The 25,012-nt window shown below is 44.4% G+C and overlaps 1 protein-coding gene across 1 annotated transcript in view; it reads left to right on the top strand.

Moving 5' to 3' along the window:
- Positions 1-25,012, top strand: part of TMEM232 (transmembrane protein 232) — a 263,702-nt gene that overhangs the window by 152,835 nt on the left and 85,855 nt on the right. The window contains exon 12 of the mRNA XM_054986937.1: positions 3,180-3,427. Coding sequence (XP_054842912.1) covers positions 3,180-3,427 — 248 coding nt within the window. The remainder of the gene's footprint in view (positions 1-3,179; positions 3,428-25,012) is intronic.

Raw genomic sequence — 25,012 nt, 5'->3', positions numbered from 1 at the left:
CATCCTCACTGACCACTTCCTGATCTGGCAGGAGACTTACTCAGCTCCCAGAACTGTCCCATCAAGGCCTCCTCTCCTCCAAAACTATTTCCATCCTAATGACTTTCAAATACACATGACTGCTGTGTGGTGTTGATAATAACTGCAAGATGTACCCCTGTAAGAGATTAAAAATACAGCCCAGAAACTTGGTATTTTCTTTTGTGCAAAATTCTGGGGATTTGTCTCTACCATTTTTTAAAAAGTGCACCAATTATGTTATGAATATTAAAAGATGAAGTACCAGTGTAAGTCAGTGATAAGATTCCCCCTGCCCAGAGTTCAGTTAAGCCTTGAAAAGCAGGTTTTAAAAGGAAATATAAGGCAGCCATAAGTAAGCAGTGACACTAGCAGAAGCTACTATAGAAAGAATTTAAAAGTATTAGGTACTGGAATGAAATGTAGCTACATCTGGCCAATTAAAAAGTGGGTATCAACACAGTGTATCTGCAAAATGACATTAATAAACATGCTACACTGAATCAGATCTCATTAATATTTAAAAAATACATCTAACATTCAATTTTTTTTTAAAGCAAAGCACCTCCTGTTCCATCTGTGTGCTGTTAGGACTAATAGGCATATAAAGTGAAGTCTGCCTGATTAGTTAAGGGTTGCTTAAGGATTCACCATATTCCTGCCATTGACAGGATTCAATATCCAATTTCCTTCCAAGAAAGAACAACTGTATTGTGAGCATAAAAACTACGGCTGATGACGACATTACATGACACTAAGCTAAGAGCTTCATTTTCTTAAACCAGATTTTGGCTAAGACAAATGCACCTTCTGGGCATCCCAAAGGATGTCTGAATTTACAAAGGAAATGGAATTAAATACTTCAAATAATTAAATGAGCAGATGAACTCATGAGTCCAGTGAATTTGGAGAGTTTGCAATGGATCTGCATATATAAAGATATAAGCTCTCTCGCTCGCTCTCTCTGTGACAATAGTAACCATTGCCTCATATATAGAACTGAATGGGGAAGCTTTATGTGTACATACCCCAATGTCTGCAATGGAATACCCAATCACAGCAAACTCCCCACTTTTATGCACTCTGCCTAATGGTATTATGGATTGCAGTTGTTATATATTAAGGGTGTCAGTGCACATCTGCACAAAATCACAGATAAAGGTTAACAAGTACATTTTCTAAGACAGTAAAATATGCGTCTTATAAAAGATGCATTTGTGGTTATTGATGCGAAAAACTCCTATGTCAGTCAAGAATACCAAAGTCCCCTTGCCCAGTTGCTTGATCTGATGACTTATTTTTGTTGTCATGTTCTTATTTATTACATCTGTAGCTTACTCCCCTCCCACAAAGGAAATAACAACAACAACATTTGTATATGTATATTTGTATATACTGCCCTTTAGGATGACTTAACGCCCACTCAGAGCGGTTTACAAAGTGGGTGGGGCTGAGAGAGCTCCTAGAAGCTGTGACTGACCCAAGGACACCCAGCTGGATTCAAGTGGAGGAGTGGGAATTCAAACCTGGTTCTCCAGATTAAAGTCCCATCACTCTTAACCACTATACCAAACTGGCTCTCCATAGCATTCCATAGTAGTCCACATAACAGCCAGGTCTTAAAAAAAGTTATTACATGAAGCACCTTCAGGTGATCCTCACTGTAATATGAACATAAAAATACACCATCGAACATAGCTGCTAGCTGGAATTTGCATCCAAACCAATCCAAGGGCTTATTCGCTCCAATCCAGTTATTCTTTCCTAATGAGCAACAGGAACTCTAAATTTTAGTAACTATGCCATAACCCCCAGGCAGCGCCGGATCTAGGGTTGCCCGCGCCCGGGGCAATCCTGGGTTGTGCACGCGCGCTCCCCGCACTGCGTGATGGTGTCACTTCGGTGATGTCATCGCGCAGGGCGGGACGGCGGAGGCAGTGTGCGGGGCTGGGAAGCCACTCGCGCCATTCGCCTCCTCGCAGGCGAATGGCATGGGTGGCCTCGCAGTCCCCTGCACTGTTTTCACCTGCCCCGCAGGACAGGGGGCAGCCGGCTTGCCGTGCACCCCCTGCCCAGCAGGGCAGGCAAAAGGCAGTGCGGCCACCCACACTATTCGCCTGCCCCGCAGGACAGGGGGCGGCCGGCTGTCCCCTGTCCTGCGGGGCAGGTGAATGGCGCGGGCAGCCCCACAGCCCGTGCTGCTGCCTGCGCCCTCTGGCTGCTGGCAGCTGCTCCCAGCGCTCCCTCCCTGGTGGCGCCGGGGGCAGACTACGCCCCCTGCCCCCCTCGATCTGGCCCTGCCCCCAGGAGCTTCCCCATTCATTCTAATAGTAAAGTAAATAGTAAACAGTAAAGAGATCTACATGAGCATTTCTTTGCACACAGGGCTTATTCCTTCTTTTGGGATAAGTAATGTGGCCCCCAGTTTCAAGATATTTGGGTGCTCATGATCTGAGTTTTTATGCATATCTGAGTTGTGGTGGTTTTTTATCTCAGATCTGGATAGAGAGAAATAATAATGACCCCCTCCCCTATCCCAGGGTTCTTGTGGGAATAGATAGTATAACTATTTTTGAAAAAAAATTAACCTGGTCCTAAAATATGCTTGTGTTTAAGATAGGAAAGACTATCTTTAGTGCACCAATGTAACAACTCAAAACTTGACATTTTGCCAGGTCTGCAGGCAGATTATCTGGCACAAACTGTTATTAAAGAACTATGTAATTAATGCAGAATTATAACACTCAAAATTATATCTGCAATTTGAAAGCATATATCAAATCTGGCCTAATGGCTTGTGAAAGTATTGAATTGTTCCAAATGCCTCAATGTTTCTACCAATTAGAAAATGCATTCTGTCATTGGCATTTTAGTTATTACCTCCTTGAAACTGAAAATGGTCTTATTTGTGTTCTAAATAATGGAAGCTGTGCCAGGGTCTCCTTATTTTCATCATTTGATTTCCAATCTTCTTTGTAGATTTCTGAGTAAAGCATGATCAGTAAATCAAAGTGAGCTATGGAAGGCGGAAATAAACATGAGAATGCCTTATTTATAATTCCCTCTGTAGATGGATTATAGCTCAGATTGTTCCTGCCATTACCTTGTTTCAGGCAGTGCATTGTGCATGCTCACTTTAATCTGTTCTTTTCACTTCTTAGGTTGAAACCAAAGGTGTGACAAACCCATTTCTTGAAGGCAGAGGGAAAGTTCCAGCAGCTCCCAGAGAACGCCCTTCTTCCCAGTATATAGGGTGGAGAATCACCACTGCCTTGTCTCATCATTTCCTGCCACCTATTGGGCCAGATATCCCTTTGCCACACCAGCCTGTTTGGAAGCCACAGTTAGTGCTATACCAAGAACCAAAAATATCTGTTAAGCAGAAGAAATATGCACGCCAGTCTATAAGGTACCAACTTCTTAGGGTTAAAATTCTGCCTCTACATGTGGCTCATGTGATACATAAAGGCATTTGCTTTGATATTCCTATAACCAACCCTTCCTGTTTCTATCAGAGAAGATTTGGCAAAAATCTATTTGGCATTGACATTAATCTATATAGATCACATTTTAGGAATGAAACACTTGTCTTCCTCTCTGACATTTCATCCTAACTGTCCTCTAACGACCACCCCCAAGCTTCATGAAGCTTGGACTTCGGGGGGGGCATTTTATGGCCCCCCCCAAAGAAGGTGCCCCAGCCACTTCTACTTTCCATTATTCCCCTATGGTGAAAACTATGGGGGCTATCCAGGGGGATGAGGGTGGGATTTTGCAAAGGAAATCTACAAAATGTACAGGGGACATAATCCTGACTGTCTTCTGAAGACCCCTCAAGTTCCATGAAGATTAGACCCCTGGGAGTCATTATATGCCCCCCCAAATAAGGTGCCACCAGCCCCCTCTAATCTCCATTATTCCCTATGGGGAAAACTAGGGGAGCTATCTAGGGAGCTGGGGTGGCATTTTGCAAGCAAAATCCACTGAATTTGCAGGGGACCTACACCTAACTGTCCTCTAAGGACACCCCCCGCCCCCGCCCCAAGCTTCAGGGAAATTGGACTCTGAAGCAAGGGACAATCTTGCAACTAGAAGCAAACTCAAGCAAGGGAATGCCCCCACCCCGAACCAAACTGATGCAAGGGGAACACTTCAAATAAATAACAGAAAATTAGAATAATAATTTTAAGTTTACTAAACAATAACTCAGCTGATCTTTCTAGATCTATTTTGAAGTTAGCAAATGCTTATTTTTAAGACCTTCTTTTTGACTTCTCAAATCTAGCTAGACTTTTTGCTTTTCTCTTTTGTAGCATGTGGAATAACATGATTGTTTTAAAAGCCCAAGGTTCTATCCAGCCAAGTTAAACTCTTTTAGTCATGGGTTTCAGTAACAGATTTAAGCCTGTGTTGCATTTTTTTCTGTTGAAATAAATTAGACTGGAAAATATTATGTTATATAGGAAGCTGAGGTTGTTGAACACTTTGCCTAGACTTGCTTAACTGTATTTCCAGTTGCAAGACTGTCCCCCTTTGCTTCATTTTGGTTTGGGTGATTCTCTAGTCTGAGGTTGGTCCTCATAGGGAACAATGGAGAATGGCTGGTCAGCCTGCTCACGGGGTACAGGTTTTTTTTCGGGGGGGGGGGGCTTCAGTTTGATTCTGTTGGGCTGTCTGGTGTGTAGATTATAATTGGGAGTGTGTCTCTAGCCATGGCAGCCATAATTCATGTGTTTCTGCAGTGGGAATCATATTTTCCCCACAATAGAAACCAATGGAGAGTGGCTGGTCAACCTGCTTGGGGGGAGGGGGCTTCAGTTTGGTTCTGTTGGGAGGTCTGGTGTGTAGAATGTAATGGAGAGTGTGTCTCTGGCCATGGCAGCTATAATTCATCTGTTTCTGTAGAGAGAGACAGTTTTTCCCCACAACAGAACCAAATGCGGTGGCCGGGGGCACCTTCTTTGTGGGACCATAAAATGACCCCCCAGGGTCCAATCTCCGAAGTCCAATCTTCATAAAACTTGGGGGGGGGGTCATTAGAGGACCATTAGGAGTAGGTTCCCAGCAAATTTGATACAATTCTGTCCCAAAAGGCCCCCCTCAGACCACTGGAAAGCCCCGAATCACGTTTCTCATTTAATGGCCGAATTTTACCAGATTTGCTCTGTACTGCTGAGGAAGATTTGAGCATGCACAAAGAGAAGGTGCATCATGGGATACCATCCCTTGTCGCCCCCTATGCTGACCAAAATCGGCACCTTGCACTTGAGACTCACTGATTATGACCATGGACACTTGTAAATGCAGCTACATGAAGTTGCAGGACACGTGCAGAGACTGAAGTTACAGAACATGTGCTCATCTTGGGGAAAAGTCAACATGGGCACATTGAAGCACATGTACTTCTAAACACTTGCACAAACTCACATAAGTCCTCATGTAGTTTGGCCCTTAGCCCCAGCTTCCCAGCTGTATTGTGAGGATAATAACACTGACATTGTTTACAGCTCTGAGTGGGGAACTAATGTGTCTAGAAGAGCAGTATATAAGTGCAGTTGTTGTTGTTAATTATAAGCTCCTCCCAAACATCTCTGTGGTGCCATCTTCAAATCCTGTATTACAAGTATCCTCAGGGCCTTTGCATAGATACCTTCTGACCCTGGTATGGTATCCTGTGTAAACACAGGCATGTACTTGAGGAGATATTTGGGGGAATATGAGAGAGGGGCTTTAGATTTGAACTAAATCATTATTGAACACTGCTGGATAGAAAAGCAATGGGGAATGCAATGACAAAGATTTTAAACATATAAAAACAGGGAATTGAAGGAATTAAAAGCAATTTAACAGTTTCTACTGGAAGTGATTACATTAAGCTAGATGTGTCAGCTCATGGCTTTTCACAATGGAACCCATCTGTAGTTGTATATATGGTGTCCCCAAGAGAGAAGGATAAAATAATGTACTTAAGATATTTTATAATTGTTTATTTGCAGGTGTATTTACTGAGCACATATTAGACATTGCAGAAAAATATGGTACATGCCAGGTGGCAATTATTCAAACAACAATACAGTACCCTTGGGTTGGATCTGGGCAGTCTGAGGAGAGGCCCAGAAATAATCTTTGTTTGAGAGCCCATAATGGCTCTCAAAAGCTGTGGTCAGAAGCAAGATTTTGGTCAAATAATTCCACCTTTACTCCTCAGTCTCTTAGCTGAAATACACACACTGCAGCTCCATTATGGACTTTGGCTTACGGAGTAACTGAATGGAAAATGGATGAACAGTTTAACATCAGACAATATAGCTCAATAGGACTTAATTTTTGGAATTGTTTTGTACAGCTATACATATTCTGCACAACCTTGTTTTTTTCCCCTCAGGGAATTTCTGTCAGATCAACAATAGAAGGGAAGGAGATGAAATGGTTAAATGTTAAACAGATATCTTCTCTTGGAGTGATAAAACAATATTAGCAGATATCAATAGGCAAAACATGTATGTGTATACTATACACACATGTGTAACTATACACACATGTGCATCTGCATACGCACACACATGCCCAGCCACACAAACTGCAGAGTTTTTCAAGAAACAGTGGGGACATTTCAGGTTGTAAAAATGGTGTACGGGTGGCTTGAGCTTCCCTTCTTCCTGTGAACAGTGGTCCCAGCCTTGGTTGGGCCTGCATGTTCCTAGAGGTTGAGTTCTAAGCATGGAGTTCCAGAAATTCATTTAGTCAGTGGTCCTCATATCTGCTTCGTGATGTGTGAATCAGCTCCCGACAATATTGCTATGGGAGGGAATAGTATGGAAGCTAAGCAGGGTCAGTGACTACCAGGGAAGAATGAGGTGGAAAGCAATGGCAAACCACCTCTGCTTCTCACTTGCCTTGAAACCCCCTTGCTGGGGATACCATAAGTCGGTTATAACTTGGCACATACAAACATCTCTCTCTCTCTCTCTCTCTCTCTCTCTCTCTCTCTCTCTCTCTCTCTCTCTCTCTCTCTCAACTTATTGAGTGGGAAGCACTCATTACCTATTTCAGGCTGTCCCCCACCCCCATCTTAGAATACAGTTACCTATTTCATCCTGCAGAGAGAGTATCAGTGCAGTCCTAAGCAATGTTAAACCCTTCTAAGTCCATTGAAGTCAATGGGCTTAGAAAACTGTAACTGTGCTTAGCATTTCAGTGAAAATTACCTTTTCATACAAATATATATATACTGAGAAAGAGAAGGGAGGGAATGGTATTTTGGGTTCTATCTCTTGAAAGATCTAGCAGGCTGTTAGGTCCTACTGATGCACACCTGCCTAGTGCCTACATATATTGGCTATGCCCTTGTTGGGCTATAATGATTTAATTCATATTTCTTTGCATGTCATCTGGAGGGAGTCTGTGCAAATCATCTACGTGGAGAAAAACTCAGAAAAGTCAATTGCTCTATTTTTACTTAAAATAAATAGAGATTTGGTCCAATGGTCTAACTACTGTAAGCGCTCTTAATGACAACTTAATGAAGAAATAACATCTTTTAAAGTATAGAAGTCAGATTAGATCTTATGCAACACTGTGTCTCAGAATACTTAAAAGAATGGGAATTGCTTATATGAAATATGAGTTGAGATTGTTATGTTTCATGATCTTTGACCAGATTCTTGGTGAAGTGAATGACATCATAACTTCCTGAGCGCCTCCTGCCCCAATGAATTATGCTACAGCTGAAGTAAAAAGCAACTCCTAGCCAAAGAACTGAAGCGAGACTCTTCATGAGGCGTCCCCAAAACTGCAAAGCTACTGCCTCTTTCAAGCTTTTATATTACAGTCACTTATTTTTTTTAAATCCAGAGGAGTTAGCTATGTTAGTCTGTAGTTGCAAAATAGTTAAGAGTCTACTAGCATCTTTAAGACTAACCAACTTTATTGTAGCATAAGCTTTCAAGAATGACAGCTGTCTTCGTCAGATGCCTGTTTTTTTTAAAAAAACCTGCATGTTAGTTCTTTCATTTTTTACCATAGCTTAGTTTACAGATTTCCTTCATTTCTAATATGGTACATTTCTATGCAGGGGCAATTGGGTGCTAGCTGAAGCATCATAGTTCAAGTGTATTTGAATTCTGATCCTCAACTCTGCTTTCCCTGAGCCTTTCTAGGTAGTTTTTTTTTAAACAGTTGATTATTCATTAATATTCAGGATCCAGGCATATTCACATTGAAAAAGCTTTTGTGGCTGGTATATTGCATTCTTCCAGGAATTCAGAAAACAATATCTAACGGGAAGATGAGATTCTCCCAAAAGGAAGCCAGCCATATCAGAGATGACTGTCATATGAATGAGGGCTGTGTGAACACAATGAGTACCACTGGACAGTGACTGTGCCATGAGGAACATTCCCTTTTCCCTTTCTGTGTACCATTTGGCATCTTATATGTACATTTTTTCTTTACTAAATGCTCTATATCTTCAGCTTGAGAGTGTAAATCCAAGCAAGGGATATGGCAGTATTTTTGATCTATGGTGATGTGCTGTAAATAAAATGCATTTGGAGGATCTATGACCGATTCATCTGGAAAAGACCTCATATGAACTCAGATACACACCATTCAGCTCAATAAGTTCTTTCCTGTGATGACTTCGACAATTATCACTGCCTTTCAACCTTTGAGTCTAGATGAGTGCTACAATCCTTAGGCCCACCTAGAGTAAAATAAGAAAAAAAATGCTCATGTAAAATAGTTTATTTGAATACAGCACTGCCTCATTTCAGGCCCCAAATGCACACTATTGCCTGTCCTGTCAGTGTGTGTGTTTGTAATGGTCAGGAAGACAGTTTTCCATCTCTTGAGACATCTCGGGGGAATAGTTATACCTTAGTTTCCCATTTCACTCTATTTTTCTTTCAGAGACTGAATTTGGCTTTTTAGCCAGTAGTGTGCATGAGCTATTTTTGTTGGCGTTTAAAGACAGAGGATTTGCTTTGTTGGTTGGTAAGCAGGGGCTCTGACACAGTCTAACAATTTGTTATTGATTGCTTTTATTGATAGATGCCATTCAGAGATTCAAACAGTGTTGTCAACATCTCAAGGCAGAAACAGATGTGACAGCAGCCACAGGTCACGTACTTGCCTGTGCAAATGCTCCACATGTACCTCACTCTATATAAATGTACTCACCATATGAATTGTCCTGTTTCTGAATATATTAGAGATTTATTTATTTATTTATGTTATTCAATTTATACCCCACCCTCCCCACAGATGGGCTCAGGGTGGATAACAACATTAAAAAAATACATTAAAATCACAAAAACATAAAATCAATAATTTTTTAAAAAAATCATTAAAATATTCCAGGAGCAGGCTATTTAAACAAATATTGGGAGTCCATATACGGGCATAGCAGATGGCTGAGAGCAGCCCCAGAAGAAGTGGTGGTCTTAGATGGAAGAAGGAGGACACCCGCTGGCACTCAGCCGAAGTCCCAGCAGAACATCTCCATTTTACGGGCCCTGCAAAACTGTAACAGGTCCCGCAGGGCCTAGATCTCCAGCGGGAGAGCATTCCACCAGGCCGGGGCCAGGGCAAAAAAAGCCCTGGCTCTGGTTGAGGCCAGACAGATGTCCTTCATGCCAGGGACCACCAGGAGTTGCTTGTCTGCAGAGCGCAACACCTTTCAGGGGACGTAATGGAAGAGTTGGTCCCGTAGGTATGCAGGTCCCAGTCCATGAAGGGCTTTAAACACCAAGGTTAACACCTTGAACCGGATCCGGAACTCCACTGGGAGCCAGTGCAGCTGGCATAGCACAGGATGAATGTGCGCTCGGATTGGCATTTTGGCAAGGATGCATGCCGCTGCATTCTGGACCAGCTATAACTTCCAGGGCAGCCCAACATAGAGTGAGTTGCAGTAGTCTAGCCTGGAGGTGACCGTCACATGGATTACTGTGGCTAGGTCCTAGGGTGAAAGATAGGGCACCCATTGCCTGGCCTGTCGAAGATGAAAAAAGGCAGACCTGGCAACAGTTGTGACCTGGGCCTCCATTGAAAGTGTGGCATCCAAGGTTACACCCATGCTCCTCACCGTCAGCGAAGGTTTCAATAATACCCTGTTGAGGGATGGGAGCCGGGTCCCCAGCTCGATTGGCCCACGACCCAAACACAGAACCTCCGTCTTCAGGGGATTCAATTTTAGGCGACTCAAGACCCTTGGCCGAGGAATCCAGAGCGAGGTCAGACTGGCTGTCCATCAGCAGATAGAGCTGAGTGTCACCCACATACTGGTGACAACCCAGCCCAAAGCTGCAGGCTAACTGGGCAAGGGGGCGCATATAGATGTTAAATAGCATTGGGGAAAGAATCGCCCCCTGAGGGACGCCGCATACCAAAGAATGGCGAGTGGACATCTGTTTCCCAAGTGCCACCCTCTGTCCCCGATTGCGAAGGAAGGAGTTCAGCCATTGCAGGGCTGTTCCACGAATCCCCACATCGGCAAGGTGGTGGGTCAGAAAATTATGATCGACCATGTCTAACGCTGCTGTAAGATCTAAAAGTATCAGCAGTGCCGACCTGCCCCAGTCCAGATGTCACCGCAGATCATCTGTGAGGGCGACCAGAGCCATCTCTGTACCATGGCTAGGCCTGAAGCCGGACTGGAAGGGATCCAGGATAGAGGCATCATCCAGGTATACCTGCAGCTGTTCTGCTACCACCCTCTCAATTACCTTACCCAGGAACGGAAGATTCGAAACTGGGCGGTAATCGGCTGGATCAACAGGATCCAGTGATGGTTTCTTTAATAAGGGCCACACTACTGCCTCCTTCAGTGGAAAACAAAACTAGAACTCAGAGAAAGATTAATGATGTCAGCTAATGGTGCCCAAATCCCATCACCACCAGTTTCACCAGCCATGATGGGCACAGGTCAATCAATGGGTGTGTGCATCACTGGTGGGATGAATGTGTAACACATAGGTCACTGCTACAACTCTTTCAGACCTAACCAGCTGACATACAGAATAGCCAGTACCCAATGAAATGAGGAGGGTTGGAGTAGGGGCTGAATTGTACTAATTTATGTTGAATAAGAACTGAATCCAGTTTCTGATTTAATTTCTTTAATGCCTGCATCTATGTTTTGTTTTAATGCATATGTATCCAAATCAAGTGAAGGTATATGGCTGTCCAGTGTGAACAACCGTGTTTGGGTGTAGACATAGCTTAAATGCTCTCTGTACTGACTTAAAACTCACAAAGTGGAATTCTTTGCAAAGCCAGGTATGTGCTGTGTATAAGAGTTCTAAAGAAGAGGACACTTTAAGGTTTGCTGACTGCTGCACAAAAATGAGCCAGTTGTCTTCAGATGCAATCCAAACTCTATGGTGTCGATAGGAAATCTTTGATTTAATTTAGTGAGATTAGAAGTGAGCTGCAGTGTAACTTCTAGTATGCCTGTTGTGCAGGGAAAATTTGTTCACTCTGAGAGATTATGAGCAATGCTCCCTCTAAGCTGTGCCGTGTTGTGAGCTAAATATCTACTTTGTGAGCCGAAAAAACAATTTGCATTAAAGTTTTGAGTGTGCCTCGTTTTTTTAAAAAAAAAAATTCAGTTTACAAACATACAAAACATACAAACATAAACTACAAACTACTTTAATTTGTATTGTTTCTCACTTAGAAACAACAATGCAAGCAGTCATTCATACATGGTTTCTAAATATCAAACTAAATTTCTCTGCAGGTAAAGTTATTAATAGTTCTCCTTCCCAGCTGTTTGATATACAAATATAAATATATCTGAGAGCATGTGCTAGGGTGTGCATCCCATCTTGGACACATGTTAGCTTTCTCTATTCCAACAAGATTTCATCAGGTAGGGTGGAGAGATTTACAATATAATTCTGTACAAAGTAACTCCAGTCTAACCCTATTGATTTCTAGCCTCTGTAGAATCCAAAAACAAAAACCATGTAATACATTTTGATCACAATCAAAACAAATTAACAATAAAAGACAGTTGTCCAGGACCATCTAGTCCCATTACATGAAAGGGCCACAAAAATCAGAGTATACTTCTGTATAAAAATGAAAATGTTCATGCTGATTGCAAAGTAGTGGCAGTGTTAGTCTGTTGCTGCAAAATAAGGCAGACACCCAGCGGCACTGTAAAGACTAGCACATTTATTTCAAAATGAGCTTTTGTAAGTCAGTGCTGTTGACTTCTTCAGATATGTATGGAAATCAACCTGAGAATCATTCTTATGTTTTCTGTTCTCCACAAATGAATCTGCACTTGAAAGATTCGTGACAGAATTCGTCCTTGATCTTAATCCCCACCCCACCTAACCTGACCCATAAGAAAGATTCTAAATTTGATTTCCACTAGGGGTGTGCAGTTTGGGAATCCGAATCCCGAAAAAATCCTGAATCACCCTGATTCGGGGTGATTCAGGGAATCCCGAATCGATTCGGGAATCCCGAATTGGTATGCCCCGAATCGATTCGGGGCGATTCGGGAAAGCTTTTTCAATGGGAAAAAGCCTCCCCAGGCTTCTCTGAAGCCTGGGGGAGGCATTTTCCCACTGAATCAAGCCAAAATTGGTGGGGGCCTTCCTCTAACTCCCCTCTAACAACCCCCCAAGTTTCAGACAGATTGGACTTTGGGGGGCCATGTTATGGCCCCCCAAACCAGGTCCCCTATCCTCACCTATAAAAGGGCATAGCTTTAGGTTGCTGCTGCTAATCTCCTATTTTGTGCTTGCTGCTGCTGATCTCCATTATTTCCTATGGGGAAAAAATGAAGAGGCAGGCTTCCTTTGCCAGGGGTGGCATTTGGCATGCAAAATGCCCCCCAACCCTCAGGGGCCCTTCTCCCACCTTTCCTCCCACCCCCACCAAGGCATGCAAAATGCCACCCCTGGCAAGACGAGCCTCCCCCAGCTGTAGGTTGTAGAGAAAAGGTCACCTACTTGGGGAGGCCATGAAATGGCCCCCCCAAGTGGGAGCAGGCTGAGCCTTGGTGGGGGTGGGAGGAAAGGTGGGAGAAGGGCCCCTGAGGGTTAGGGGGCATTTTGCATGCAAAATGCCACCCCTGGCAAAGGAAGCCTGCCTCTTCATTTTTTCCCCATAGGAAATAATGGAGATCAGCAGCAGCAAGCACAAAATAGGAGATTAGCAGCAGCAACCTAAAGCTATGCCCTTTTATAGGCGAGGATAGGGGGACCTGGTTTGGGGGGCCATAACATGGCCCCCCAAAGTCCAATCGTTCTGAAACATGGTGGATTGTTAGAGGGGGGTTAGAGGAAGGCCCCCACCAATTTTGGCTTGATTCAGTGGGAAAATGCCTCCCCCAGGCTTCAGAGAAGCCTGGGGAGGCTTTTTCCCATTGAAAAAGCTTTCCCGAATCGCCCCGAATCGCCATTCCCGAATCGGCTTGTCGATTCAGGGACAGCGATTCCCGAATCGGCTTCTCAATTCAGGTATACCCGAATCGGGAAAGCCGAACCACTGTACCTTTGCACACCCCTAATTTCCACATCTGAAAAAGTGAGCAGTGACTCACAAAAACTCATACTGAAATAAGTTAGTCTTTAAGGTGCCACTGGACTTTTGTTTTACATTCATGCTGACTGGCTTCCTTGTGGTTCAGGTGCAATTCTAACTGTGAATTTCTCAGCTCAAGCAGTTAGCCATTACCCTATATAAGCACTTGGAAATCTAACACCATACAACATTTGGAACAATTGTGCTTTACACAGTTACAAAATGCATTAAAACTGTCCAAATGCAGTATCTCTCTCATAGTTTCTACTCCTTTCCATGTCACAATGTGGCCCTTTCATTTTAGACAGAAGCTCAGGAATGGCAAACCTGGCACCTTAGTAACTTTGTGCATGCAACTTATATAGCCTGAAGTCCATTTGCCAGTTTTCTGGGGCAAATAAACAAGATATGCACAGTGTTGCAGCTAAGAGGGACATGGCGTACAAATACAGAATTGTAAGCTTTGATTTTTCTTCAGAATATTTATGTACGACCTGTATAGAGAGGTGCTTGAGGTGGCTCACAAACAAAAAACAACATAATTTTAAGAAGTCAGGATGACAGGAGGAAACATTTCCAGAATGCTTCCATCTATCATCATTAGGATACCCTAAAACTGGACCCGTCAGCAGGTTGCTAGCCAGTTAACATGAATAGTATCAAAACCTAAACCTCTGGGATTGGTTAGTAACCACTGGTTTTGGACAAAACAAAAGAGGAGACTTTGTGGCACCAAAAGAGTTTCAGTTTAGTAGCTGTCTTGATCTGCAGTAGAACAGCAGGATCAGAGTCCAGTAGCACCTTAGAGACCAACAAGGGTATAAACTTTTGAGAGTCAAAGTTCCCTTTTTCTTCGTATCTGAAGAGAACTTTGACTCTGGAAAGCTCATATCCTGAAAGTCTTGTTGGTCTCTAAGGTGCACTGGACTCAAACCTTGCAAAATCTTTAAGGCTTCCTGTTTAATTCTGCACCTACAGACTCCCTGTGAACAAGGAGGCCTTCCCTCGGCTTCTGCTGCAGGAGAGAAGCCAGTCAAGTACAGCTGCTGTTGGAGGCTCACTTTAGCTTCAGATCCACATTTGGGGTGGGGAGTGAAGAAGGGCTGTGAGCCTAGAGAAGAAGGCGGCTTAAAAAAAGAAAACAAGATAGCTAAGCTGGAGCCAGCTCCAAAGTGGCTGTGATAAAATAAACCCCAATAGTATAATCCTAAGCAGAGTTACCCTGGTCTATGTCCGTTCATTTAATTTTAGATGGAGATGCTCGGCTCTATTCTGTTCTCCAGCTAGAGAGCTAGTGGTGGCTGGAGGCGCTTGCTGGCTCCACCCCAGGGGCCAAGCCAGCCACAGCTGAGAACAGAGGAGAGAAGCGGGTCGAGTCTCCATCCCTGCTCCATTCCTGTAGGGCCCGCCCACGGGCGCCAGCTGAGTGGGAGGGTGGAGATGTCTGAGAGTTAGTACTTGTGAGTGTCAGCTGAGAAGTTGTGAGCAGAGAAGTAAGAAGCTGCTCACATGAGCAGGAACAGTGATTATAATCATTGGCTTTCAGACTTTTCATCTATGGCAAACATTTACCATTTTAGTCCGGTACAGGCAGTCTGAGTGACACATACTGTGTGTTTTTCTCAGGAAAAACAAAATATCGAGCCCTTAGTGGGTGTTCATTTTGACAAACTGCCTCAGAGTGCAAGCCTCTAAATATAGCAAGAACTGAAAAGGAAAAGGTAACTTTAGCTTGTTGCAAACTAGCCAAGGAGCAGTGAATTCTAATTGTTTCTTAATGTGACTTCTGTAAACAATAGTGGCTTAAGATATTTGTCCTGACTTTCCTTTGCAAGAATGAATTGGAGATTTCCCACCAGATTCTTCTGTGACTATGGCCAGGACTAAAAAAAAAAAGTATAAATAGTTCTGAGTTCCCAAAGGGTTTTTTCAGAGACTAGCTTCCAATGGCAGATGGGAAGTTGCTTTTGAAACAGAGCTATTTAAAGAATGGAAGGTAAAAGACCCACTGGTCATGCCCACACGCAAAGGTAGCCCATTGAATACCTGATACTGCATCATAGGCAGATGAAGCAGTAGGCAAGATAAGAAGAGTCCATGTGTATGAAGACTTTTTTCAGTGTGCTCTTTGCTTGCTAAACATCCTCATCTTATTGTAAGTGTAGCCTTTCTCCTGGCTACTTTCTTAGTCTGGCCACCCATCAATTCAGAGGCATTAAGCCTTGATCACTCCACTTGATCAAGCCTTTTGCCTTGATCACTCCAGTTATGCAAAAATGTCAAATCCTGGCAAAGAGAGGAGTTGCTTAGAGACAATTGCTCTGGTGACACGCTGTTCTGCATGACATGCCTTTGCTGCATCTGGCCTCCATTCTTTGACATCATAATACCTAATAGGCAATTTATTTAATTGGAGGGCTGCACTTGGACGATTTTCCTTTGAAATACAGATATAAGAATTGAATATGTCTTCCAGAGAGAATCCACAAAAGAATTTTGGGATAAAGTACTAAGTTATTCTTACTAAATAGAAAAAAGGTGTTCTACACAAATCCCTTTTTTCCTTCTCAGAGGTTTTAATGATATCTTTCAGTTGCTAAGGAATCAAGGCCCTCTGTCACAATGGTCCCCAAAGGCTACATTTTAAGAGGTGGTCAGTTTCCCTTCTAGCTAGTGAGCTCTCCAGAAAACTTGCTGTATGTGAAACAGCTGGAAATGCTGGGTGCCCACTTTTGAAATGTGGGCTTCAGAGTCTGTCTACACAAGACATCTTACATGCGGATGCTGAAGTGACTTAATTTCTGTGTAGTCTTATATTCAAGTGTATTCTGTCTCCCTAGCCATACATGTGCACCTACAATGAGAGAACAAATGTAAGATCTTTCACTTGATCCTACAAGATGTCTTGTGTAGAGAGACAATGAGTCCCTGAGAGTTGCTCAGTCTTTTTACTGGAGAAGCTGTTCAGATTGTGGCCACTCTCTTTGTTTTAGTGCTCCAAGGAGAACTAGAATCGACAGAAATTCTTGTGTTAAAACCAGTAGGATTTCTGTCATTGTCTTTAGCTATCATAATAACCTCTGCCCTGATTTTCGCTATTATAGGATGTATTTGCCTCCTGCTTTTGCCTGCTGGCTAAGAGAGAGCAGGATGTGGTTGTTAATATTTATTTTAGATTTTTAGCCCACTGTTCATTTGACATATATCTTTAACATCTGTTAAAGATCCCTGGCCCTAGGGAGGCCCGCCTAGCATCGACCAGGGCCAGGGCGTTTTCAGCCCTGGCCCCAACCTGGTGGAATGCGCTGTCTTGCGAGACCAGGGCCCGGCAGGACTTGTTATCATTTTGCCGGGCCTGCAAGACGGAGCTGTTCCGCCAGGCATATGGGTGATGCTGGGCGGTGCCCCTCCCCCCAGTGGGGGGAGGTGAGTTTCTGTGCCCTCCCGCCCAAAGTCATCTCACATCGTTATATGATCATCTATAGGTGAATGTATAACATGCTGCTATGTTTGCAATTTTTATAGCTGTATTTATATGGTGCCAATGTTTTAAATGAATTATTTGTATTATTTATATTTTAAATGGCTATTGCTGATGTATTGTGTACTGTGTTTTAAATTGTTGTAATCCGCCCTGAGCCCACTTGGTTGGGGAGGGTGGACTATATATCTAAGTAAATAAATAAATAAATGCCATCCTCCTGTTTTGCCCTCCTAACAACCTTGTAAAATACGCTATGCCCAAGTTCACTCAGCTTTATGGTACAGTAGAGATCTAAACCCAGATGCACCTAGTCCCAATCCAACTATTACACCACACTGGCTTTCCATTGCAATCTAGAGAGCCAGTGTGATGTAGTGATTAGAGTGTCAGAAAGGATGTGGGAGACCCAGGTTCAAATGTCAGCTTGCTGAGTGACCTTCAGCTGGTCACACACTCTCAGCCTTACCTACCTCACAGTATTGTTGTTGAGAGGACAAATTGGAGAAGGGAAGAACGTTGTAAGCCACTTTGGATCCCCATAGAAGATAAAAGTGGGCTATAACTGGAGTAAAAAAAAACCTCCTATGCTCCTTAAATAGCTCTAAACACTGCTGGAGTTCCATCCTGCCCCCCTTTGATCTCTGCATGAAATCCAGAAATACTTTTTTTAGTGCATGTCTTCATTCCAGCAGCATGCTAGCATTAACCATTTTCAACCAAAGTGCTCAGTGCATTGTAGCTTTTCTCCCTTCACTTTGGCACTATTACTTGTCTCCCCTTTTCAAAGTCAGTCTAATGCATTGCTTCTTGCTAAGAAAGCACAGCTGCATCAAGTGCTAGCTATGTATCTTTAATAAATTGTCATATTCATTTATCTTCCTAAGCAGTCTCCAGTTTTTACTCCAGCTGTGTTGCTGCAATTTATGATTAGTAATAGTTTAACATCTATCATATACAAAGACAGTCATCTTTACATACTTAACTCTTGACCAAAGAGCAGCCGCCGGAACTTGTCACTTCTTTTGTCTCCATTAGAGAGAAAGAGAGAGAGAGAGAGAGAGAGAGAGAGAGAGAGAGAGAGAGTAAGGGGGGGGGGACAAATCCAGTTTTTCAGGCAGATACCTTTTTCTGTTTTTTTCTTCAGCAAGGAAGCAAGCCCTATATGATAGAAGATAAACAAATACGTAGACAGAAACAAGCTAGACACGGAGATAAGGAAATCTATTAGACAGTGACAGATATGGCCTTAAGACACTTGAATTGCTCAGCTGTAGACCTGCTGGGTGGCCCTGTGTCTCTGCCAACAAGCCCTAGATTGCATTTCCTGGGCCTTTAGTTATAGCTGGAAGGCTGATGGACCTGGGGATTATTAGAAATGCCAACAGGCCTGGAGAAAAATGTCTTCTCTCTTTAATAGAGGTGTAATGTGCTGAAATGGGCAGTTGAAACTTCTTACAACATGGAGGTAAGTAACTTCACTTGGCGAGTAATATCCCATTAAGCCATTAAGGGGTAAGACATTTTTTCTCCAGGCTGTTGGCTGCCCTAGATGTAGGCAAAATCAGTACTTAAGTGAGGAAACAATTTGGCTGTATCCATGGGAAACATGTTTCATACCATGTAAGGTTCCAACAGATGGCCACTCCCACAGAATGAAAATGATGGTTTTCAGGGGTCATTTTGTAGAAAAAGAGCTGCAGGAACTCATTAGCATAATTCATTTGCGTATGCCACGCCCCTTGCCATCACCGGAAGTGTGTCATTGGCATAACTTATTTGCATATGCTACACCCCCTGACATCACCTATCCTGGCTGTTTTGGACCCAGTCCTGGCCATTTAGGGCTGAAATTGGGCCCAAAATGGCAAAAAGGGGCTGAAAATGGCCGAAAAGGAGCCCAAAATGGTCAGGATTAGAGTTGCCAGCCTCCAGGTAGTGGGCGGAGATCTCCCGGAATTACAGCTGGTCTCCAGGCCACAAAGATCAGTTCACCTGGAGAAAATGGCTACTTTGGGGGGTGGACTGTATGGAATTATGCCATGCCAAGGTCCTTTCCCTCCCCAAACCCCACTTTCTCCAGGTTTCTCCAGGTTTCACTCCCCAGATCTCCAGGAATTTCCCAACTTGGAGCTGGCAACCCTAGTCAGGATTGTGACACTGCTGTGCAGGAGAGTGATCCATCACCCATCAGAGGCCTAATCCTGGCTGTTTGGGGCCTGATCCTGGCCATTTTGGGCCCAAATTGGGCTGTTTTGGCCCCAATCCAGGCCAAAACAGGCCCAAAATGTCCGAAAATCAGGTGGGTGGGGCCACCTGACATGTAACCTTTTTGGAGAACTACTGGAACTGCGTTCCTGCATGTTCCCCCTCAAAATGAGTCCTGATGGTTTTATTTTTCCTTATGATAAAGCTTTCTGTCCTGTTCTTCACATGTTTACCCTTGACACACACAGTGTGGTTATTTAGTTTCTTAATGTCAATTAAAATAAGTTCTTCAGGACTCAAATAATTGACAATTTGCTTGTGAGGTCTAGGAATTGCAATTACAAGACTGATGGACAAAATACTTCTGTTATAGAAGCCTGGTGCACATGACAGCTTCATGCATTCCCTGAACATGCAGGGATAGAGAGCAGGAGTGAACGTGCTGGCCCCACCCGCTACCTTTGCATGGTCAGCTGGGCCATTTCCACATGACTTACTGGCCTCCGGAATGTCGTGCAAAACACATGGAAGATAGCATCTTCTCATGCAAAATCGTGCCAGGAAGACGCTATGTCGCACAATACTCCCGGATGATAGTGTCTTCCTGGCATGATTTCACGCAAGAAGACACTATCTTCCGCGTGTTTTGCACAACGTTCCGAAGGCTGGTAAGTTGTGTGGAAATGGCCCTGGTTTTGCAGATGTGAACACGTTGAGGAGGTGGCCGCATGAATTCTCCCTCCCTGTAATTAGTGACATTCCAAAGCCAGCATAACTGTTCATGGGGAGGAAGATTTTGCATAGTCACTTCCTCTCTGTGGCAGTCCCTGCAGGCAATAAGGCGATTGCATGGAGGCAGGTGCAGGGCCAACATGCTTACTCATGCCCCCCCTTCCCATGAGTTCAGTAAACGTGTTGGAAGAGCAAGTTGAGAGAAAAATGTTTTCAAGTCTTTTTCTGATGGTTCTTTCCCCTGACTATACAATTTAGAGTAAAACTTTAGAAACTACAAAGTTATTTCAGTTGAAGTAGTATGCATTATATTCTCCTCATCCTCCATCATAGGAATATAATTCTTGTTCTTTTGCTGCCTTAAACAATGGGCCAGTAATCTGCCAGCTCACTCTCCTTGTTCCCAATATTACTTGCACAAGCATATCAAAGCATGTTCTGCTTTCACTGACAATATATTATTTAACATATTTAACCTTTTGCAACTCTTGATAGAGATCTGGATTGAGAGATGTAGCAAATAAGGTTAACAATTATTAAAACTTATTTTTTATGTTAATTTCTTCCCTTTCTCTAAGCTTCTTCTTTTGAGATGCATATGCAATAATCCTTCCTCTGATAAAAGCTTTACAAGTTTTCTATTCAATAGGATGAGTATTCACGGTTCCTTGGTTAATATTAAAATACTGTGCAAGCTCAGCTACCATCTGTGTTTTAAAAGTTTCGTCATTAAGCAAAGAGACATTAAGACACCATAAGCTTGGTAGTCTAACCCAATCAGGAAACAAGAACTAATGAAATAGGGACATGATCAGAAATAACAATTACATTTATATCATATGCTTTAATCTGCGGCATCAACACAGCTGAAACAAGAAAATAATCTAAAACAGTTATCATGTACAGAAGAAATAAAAGTATAGTCTCTGGCTGTTTCCACACTGCCAAATATACCGCAAATTTTGTGGACTGAATTGCTTACCTGAGATCTGCCTCATCGTGCTTTGTCACGCCCCCAGCAGATCACACTGCTAATCAGAAATTGCAGGACTGTGGGCAGTATGTGTTCGCGTCACAGTTGGCGTCAGGGCCGTACTGCTCGCTTTCTCTGCCTTTTAAAAAAAACTCAGCAAGATTAGCTCCATATCGCAAATTCAAATATAGAAATGTCCTGAGCCTCGTCAATCATCCTGACCCGTTTAAGCCCCTTCACACTCTTCCGCCTCATTTCACCCATGGGGGAAGGGAGGGGCATGGAGGGGCGAAGTGAAGCACTGCAGCGGGAGGCTCGGCCAGCGCCAGAATGCCTGCACAGCCCCCGCCTCTCACTCACTCGCTCGCTCGCTACTTTGGTGCCTTTCCAAAGGGCCGCAAAGAGAGCACTGGGCGGCGGCAGCGGCGTTGTGAAAGGCAGGAGAGGGGAGAGCTGGGAAGGGCAGAATTAAGTGGACTCTTTCAAGGCTTCAACCTTTATTTTCACTACTGGCTCCTCTTCCTTATCTGAGACAACGCAATTGCGCAAATCACTTCCCTTAAAAAAAAAAATTGGTTGGCTCTTGGTTCAAAGCAACATTGCAATAGCGCAATTTTCATTTTTCATTTAAAAAAGGGGGGAGGATGTCACTGGGACCCCACAAAGGCTTGGGGGGGATCTCTTCCAAGGGTTCCGGACAAAAAAAGAGGGATGGGCTAAGTGGGACGTTTCTGAAGAAGAGTTCCAAATAGTTGCTAATCATCTCCTGTTGTTCCCATAGATAGCTAAAAAAGCATAATGAATCAGAATAAATGGAACTCCATGATTGCAGGATACTACAGGTATTCATGGGGTTTAGTGGAAGAATAGCGAAAGAATGTGCGAGGTTTGCGCTACAATAAGGCCGTGTGGAAATGGCTTCTGTTACATCTTTGTGTGTAACATACACTAAGGATCAATCAAATCTAGTTCAATCTTTTAGGATTTAAGTGTAGATCTAACCAATGAACATTCCTTATGTGAAAGTGTACTTCAATCTAAAGATGTATTTAGTATTTCATTAAAACCTTCCTTCACTTACAATCATCTATGATATACCAAATATCCTTAGCTACTTCCTGAAGATTGGCAGTGAGTGGGCCAGGAGCACCTCCCTGAGATATGGTTTCATAATCATGGGACTGCCACTGAAAAGGCCGTTTCTCATGTACCCACCATCTTTAGCTGATGGAACACTCAGGAGGACCTTTCCCTGTGTCAGGTTCTGACTGTATTCAAACCAAAGAAACTCCATTTTGATCCTGTCTGTATATTAAGTGTTTTCTTTGCAGGTGACAAGCCTTCCACTGGAAGCTCACAGAGAGAAGAGGAATGTTATGTCTACAGATATCTGCCTTTCCGACGCCCTTGGGAAACTTTCGCTTTCTCACCCTCGGGCTGATTGTTTTGAGAACTAAGGGGGAGGATGGGGCCCACAGGGAACTGCTATGCTGTACCTTTGCTTTAGCCTGCCATTCGTAACAATTTCTAAGCTCAGCCCTGATCTTTGGATCTGGGAGTGTGGACTTATATTAGTTGTTTATTTTCAGTAAAGCCTTTTGGAATCAATGAACTCTTGTCTCATTGCAAGGGGTAGCCTGGATTGCAACTTTTATTCAAGCCTCAGTCTGACATTTTGTTACGAATCACACCTGTTCCAATGCCTAGGCCGGAGGAGACAGATTCCAAGGCTGTGCCCAACAGGGACCCTTTGTTTGATCCTTATGTCTCTAATACGGAAGGACTGGAACCTACTAATACAAGGCAACCCGTTCGGGGGGAAATGGAGTCAAGGTTTGCAACAGTGTATACCCTCGTACCTGACAGAGCTGGCACCCAGGATGTCCGGATGGACTGGGGAGCTCAACCAAGGGCGGCGGCGGAACCTCTGATATCCTTGCCTACACCGAGGTAGTGGGATTCGAGGCCAAGAGAAACGAGGGAGAGGAGAGCAAGCACGGTGTTTACCAGGTCGCAGATGGATGGGAAAAGGACTGCCGGTTCTTCAAGGGAGCGGACCAGTAGCCAGCCATGGTATTACTGGAATAGAGAATCCGACCAATTGGAGTGGGACCCAAGAGGTACCAAAAGTACCCAGGTTTGGGAAACTACCCGTCGCAATCTGATGAGTTGGGACTACGCTGAAGTCACCCCGTGGACGGGGCAACGCGAGTCCAGCGATCATAGTTGGCAGCAATTACAAAGCTGCACGTTAGCTGTGGATGCTGGAATCTCGGCGATAACGGGACTAGCGAAAGGTATCCTGGCTGGCATATTGGAGGAAGAGGAGAGTACAGGGGCCACTAAAATGGGAGAGATTCGGCCTTGGCCCCGAACAACCATCTCCTCTGAAGAATATATAGACAATACACAATTCCCAGCAGATATGCCCCAGGAACCGCCATATGAGGATGTCAATATTTCCGTACCGCGACACGTACAAAGATTGGAAGATAGGCTTGGCAGTATGGAGGAGAGCCTGGCACACGCAGTGCACTTGCTATCCGTACTGGTTGTGGAAGGACCGGGAGAAGATCCCCCACGAGAAGTTGGGGAACATCCAAGGATCTCGATCGGTTGTGGGGTGGCAGCTCTCCAGAGGGGCCCGCCTGGATCATGGCCAGCACAAGGTCAAGTGCCCCCTCAGGATGAGCAACTGCAGCCCTTGCCCGGGGATGATCAGCAAGAACCGTTGATACCACCGCCTGACCAACCTCAAGATCCACTGGACGGGATACTAGATGAGCGCCCTCAGGAGCTCCCACTAGATGATAGTCTTGCCCCACCAGTGCTCCTGGGAGATGATGGAGGGGAACAACTGGCAGAGCAACCTCCTCTCCAGCCGCAAGAGCTGCCGCCTCCCCCTGGTGAGCAACCGCTCTAGCCCCAGGAACTTCCCCCGGGACTCCCACCGCCGCAAGAGCAGCCGCCTCATCAACTTCTTCCACGGGGCCGAGTACCAAGGCAAGTACCGCAGGGTCCTCTGCCTCCGCAACGCCAGGGTCTCCTGCCACCTCCGCAAGGTCCTCTGGCTCCGAGACCGCAGGGCCCTCCGCCACCGAGACCACAGGGTCCTCCACCTCCAAGTCAGCAGGGGTACCCGCAACCACGACCTCAACAACCCCCAATACAACAGGGTCTGTGACATCCAGATGTATGGCCTAGGCAGAGGCCAGCGCCTATACAATACTACCCATTGCCGTTTCCAGTTGCTAGACCCCAAGAATTACCAATGGGATGGGTGAAACTGGAAGCCACATTCGACGGAGATCCCGCGAAGCTGGGGTTTTTCCTAGTGCAAGCGCTTCAGTTTTTCAATCGTAGGGGACATTTGTTTGAGGATGAAGCCAGTCAAATCTAACATCTAGGATCCCGATTGCAAGGGAAAGCAGCAGAATGGTATGTAACTTTATATGAATTGGGGGCCCCGGAGCTAGACACCTTACAAGGCTTGGTAACAGCTCTCCGTGCGCAATACGAAGACCCGTTAGAAGAAGATAGAGCCCGAACGGAATTACAAACCATTAGGCAAGGCAATCTGTCGGCCAGGGACTATGTAACTAAATTCCAACAGCTAGCCGCCAAATGCCCGAGATGTGAGGAGTCTACAAAAATAATCTTGTTCAAACAAGGCATGAATCCTAAATTATTGGATCGGGCTCTTATGCAAGACAACCCCCCAACACTACTGGGTTGGATCCAATTGGCGTGTGAAGTAGAAAACCGGTTGCAGGAGGTACGGCTCGTAGAGCAACAACAAGCAACAGGACATAGAAGAACTTCGATAATTGTCAGAGGGGGAAGAGGAGCCAGATACGCAGCTAGAGGAGCGCGAGAAGCTAGATGGCATCAAGGACTATGCTTACATTGTGGCCAAAGTGGTCATTATGCAGCACAATGTCCACTCAGGCCTGTGCAACAAGCTCCGTTCCAGCCAGCACGTCCAACCTCGACCACCCTTCCCCCGCCATACCGCCCAACGCCAGCCCCTCGGACTACTAGAGGGTGCGGAGCCA

The sequence above is a fragment of the Eublepharis macularius genome, chromosome 8 (genome assembly GCF_028583425.1).
Source record: "Eublepharis macularius isolate TG4126 chromosome 8, MPM_Emac_v1.0, whole genome shotgun sequence".
Lineage (NCBI taxonomy): Eukaryota > Metazoa > Chordata > Lepidosauria > Squamata > Eublepharidae > Eublepharis > Eublepharis macularius.
This window is presented reverse-complemented; position numbering and strand designations above follow the sequence as displayed.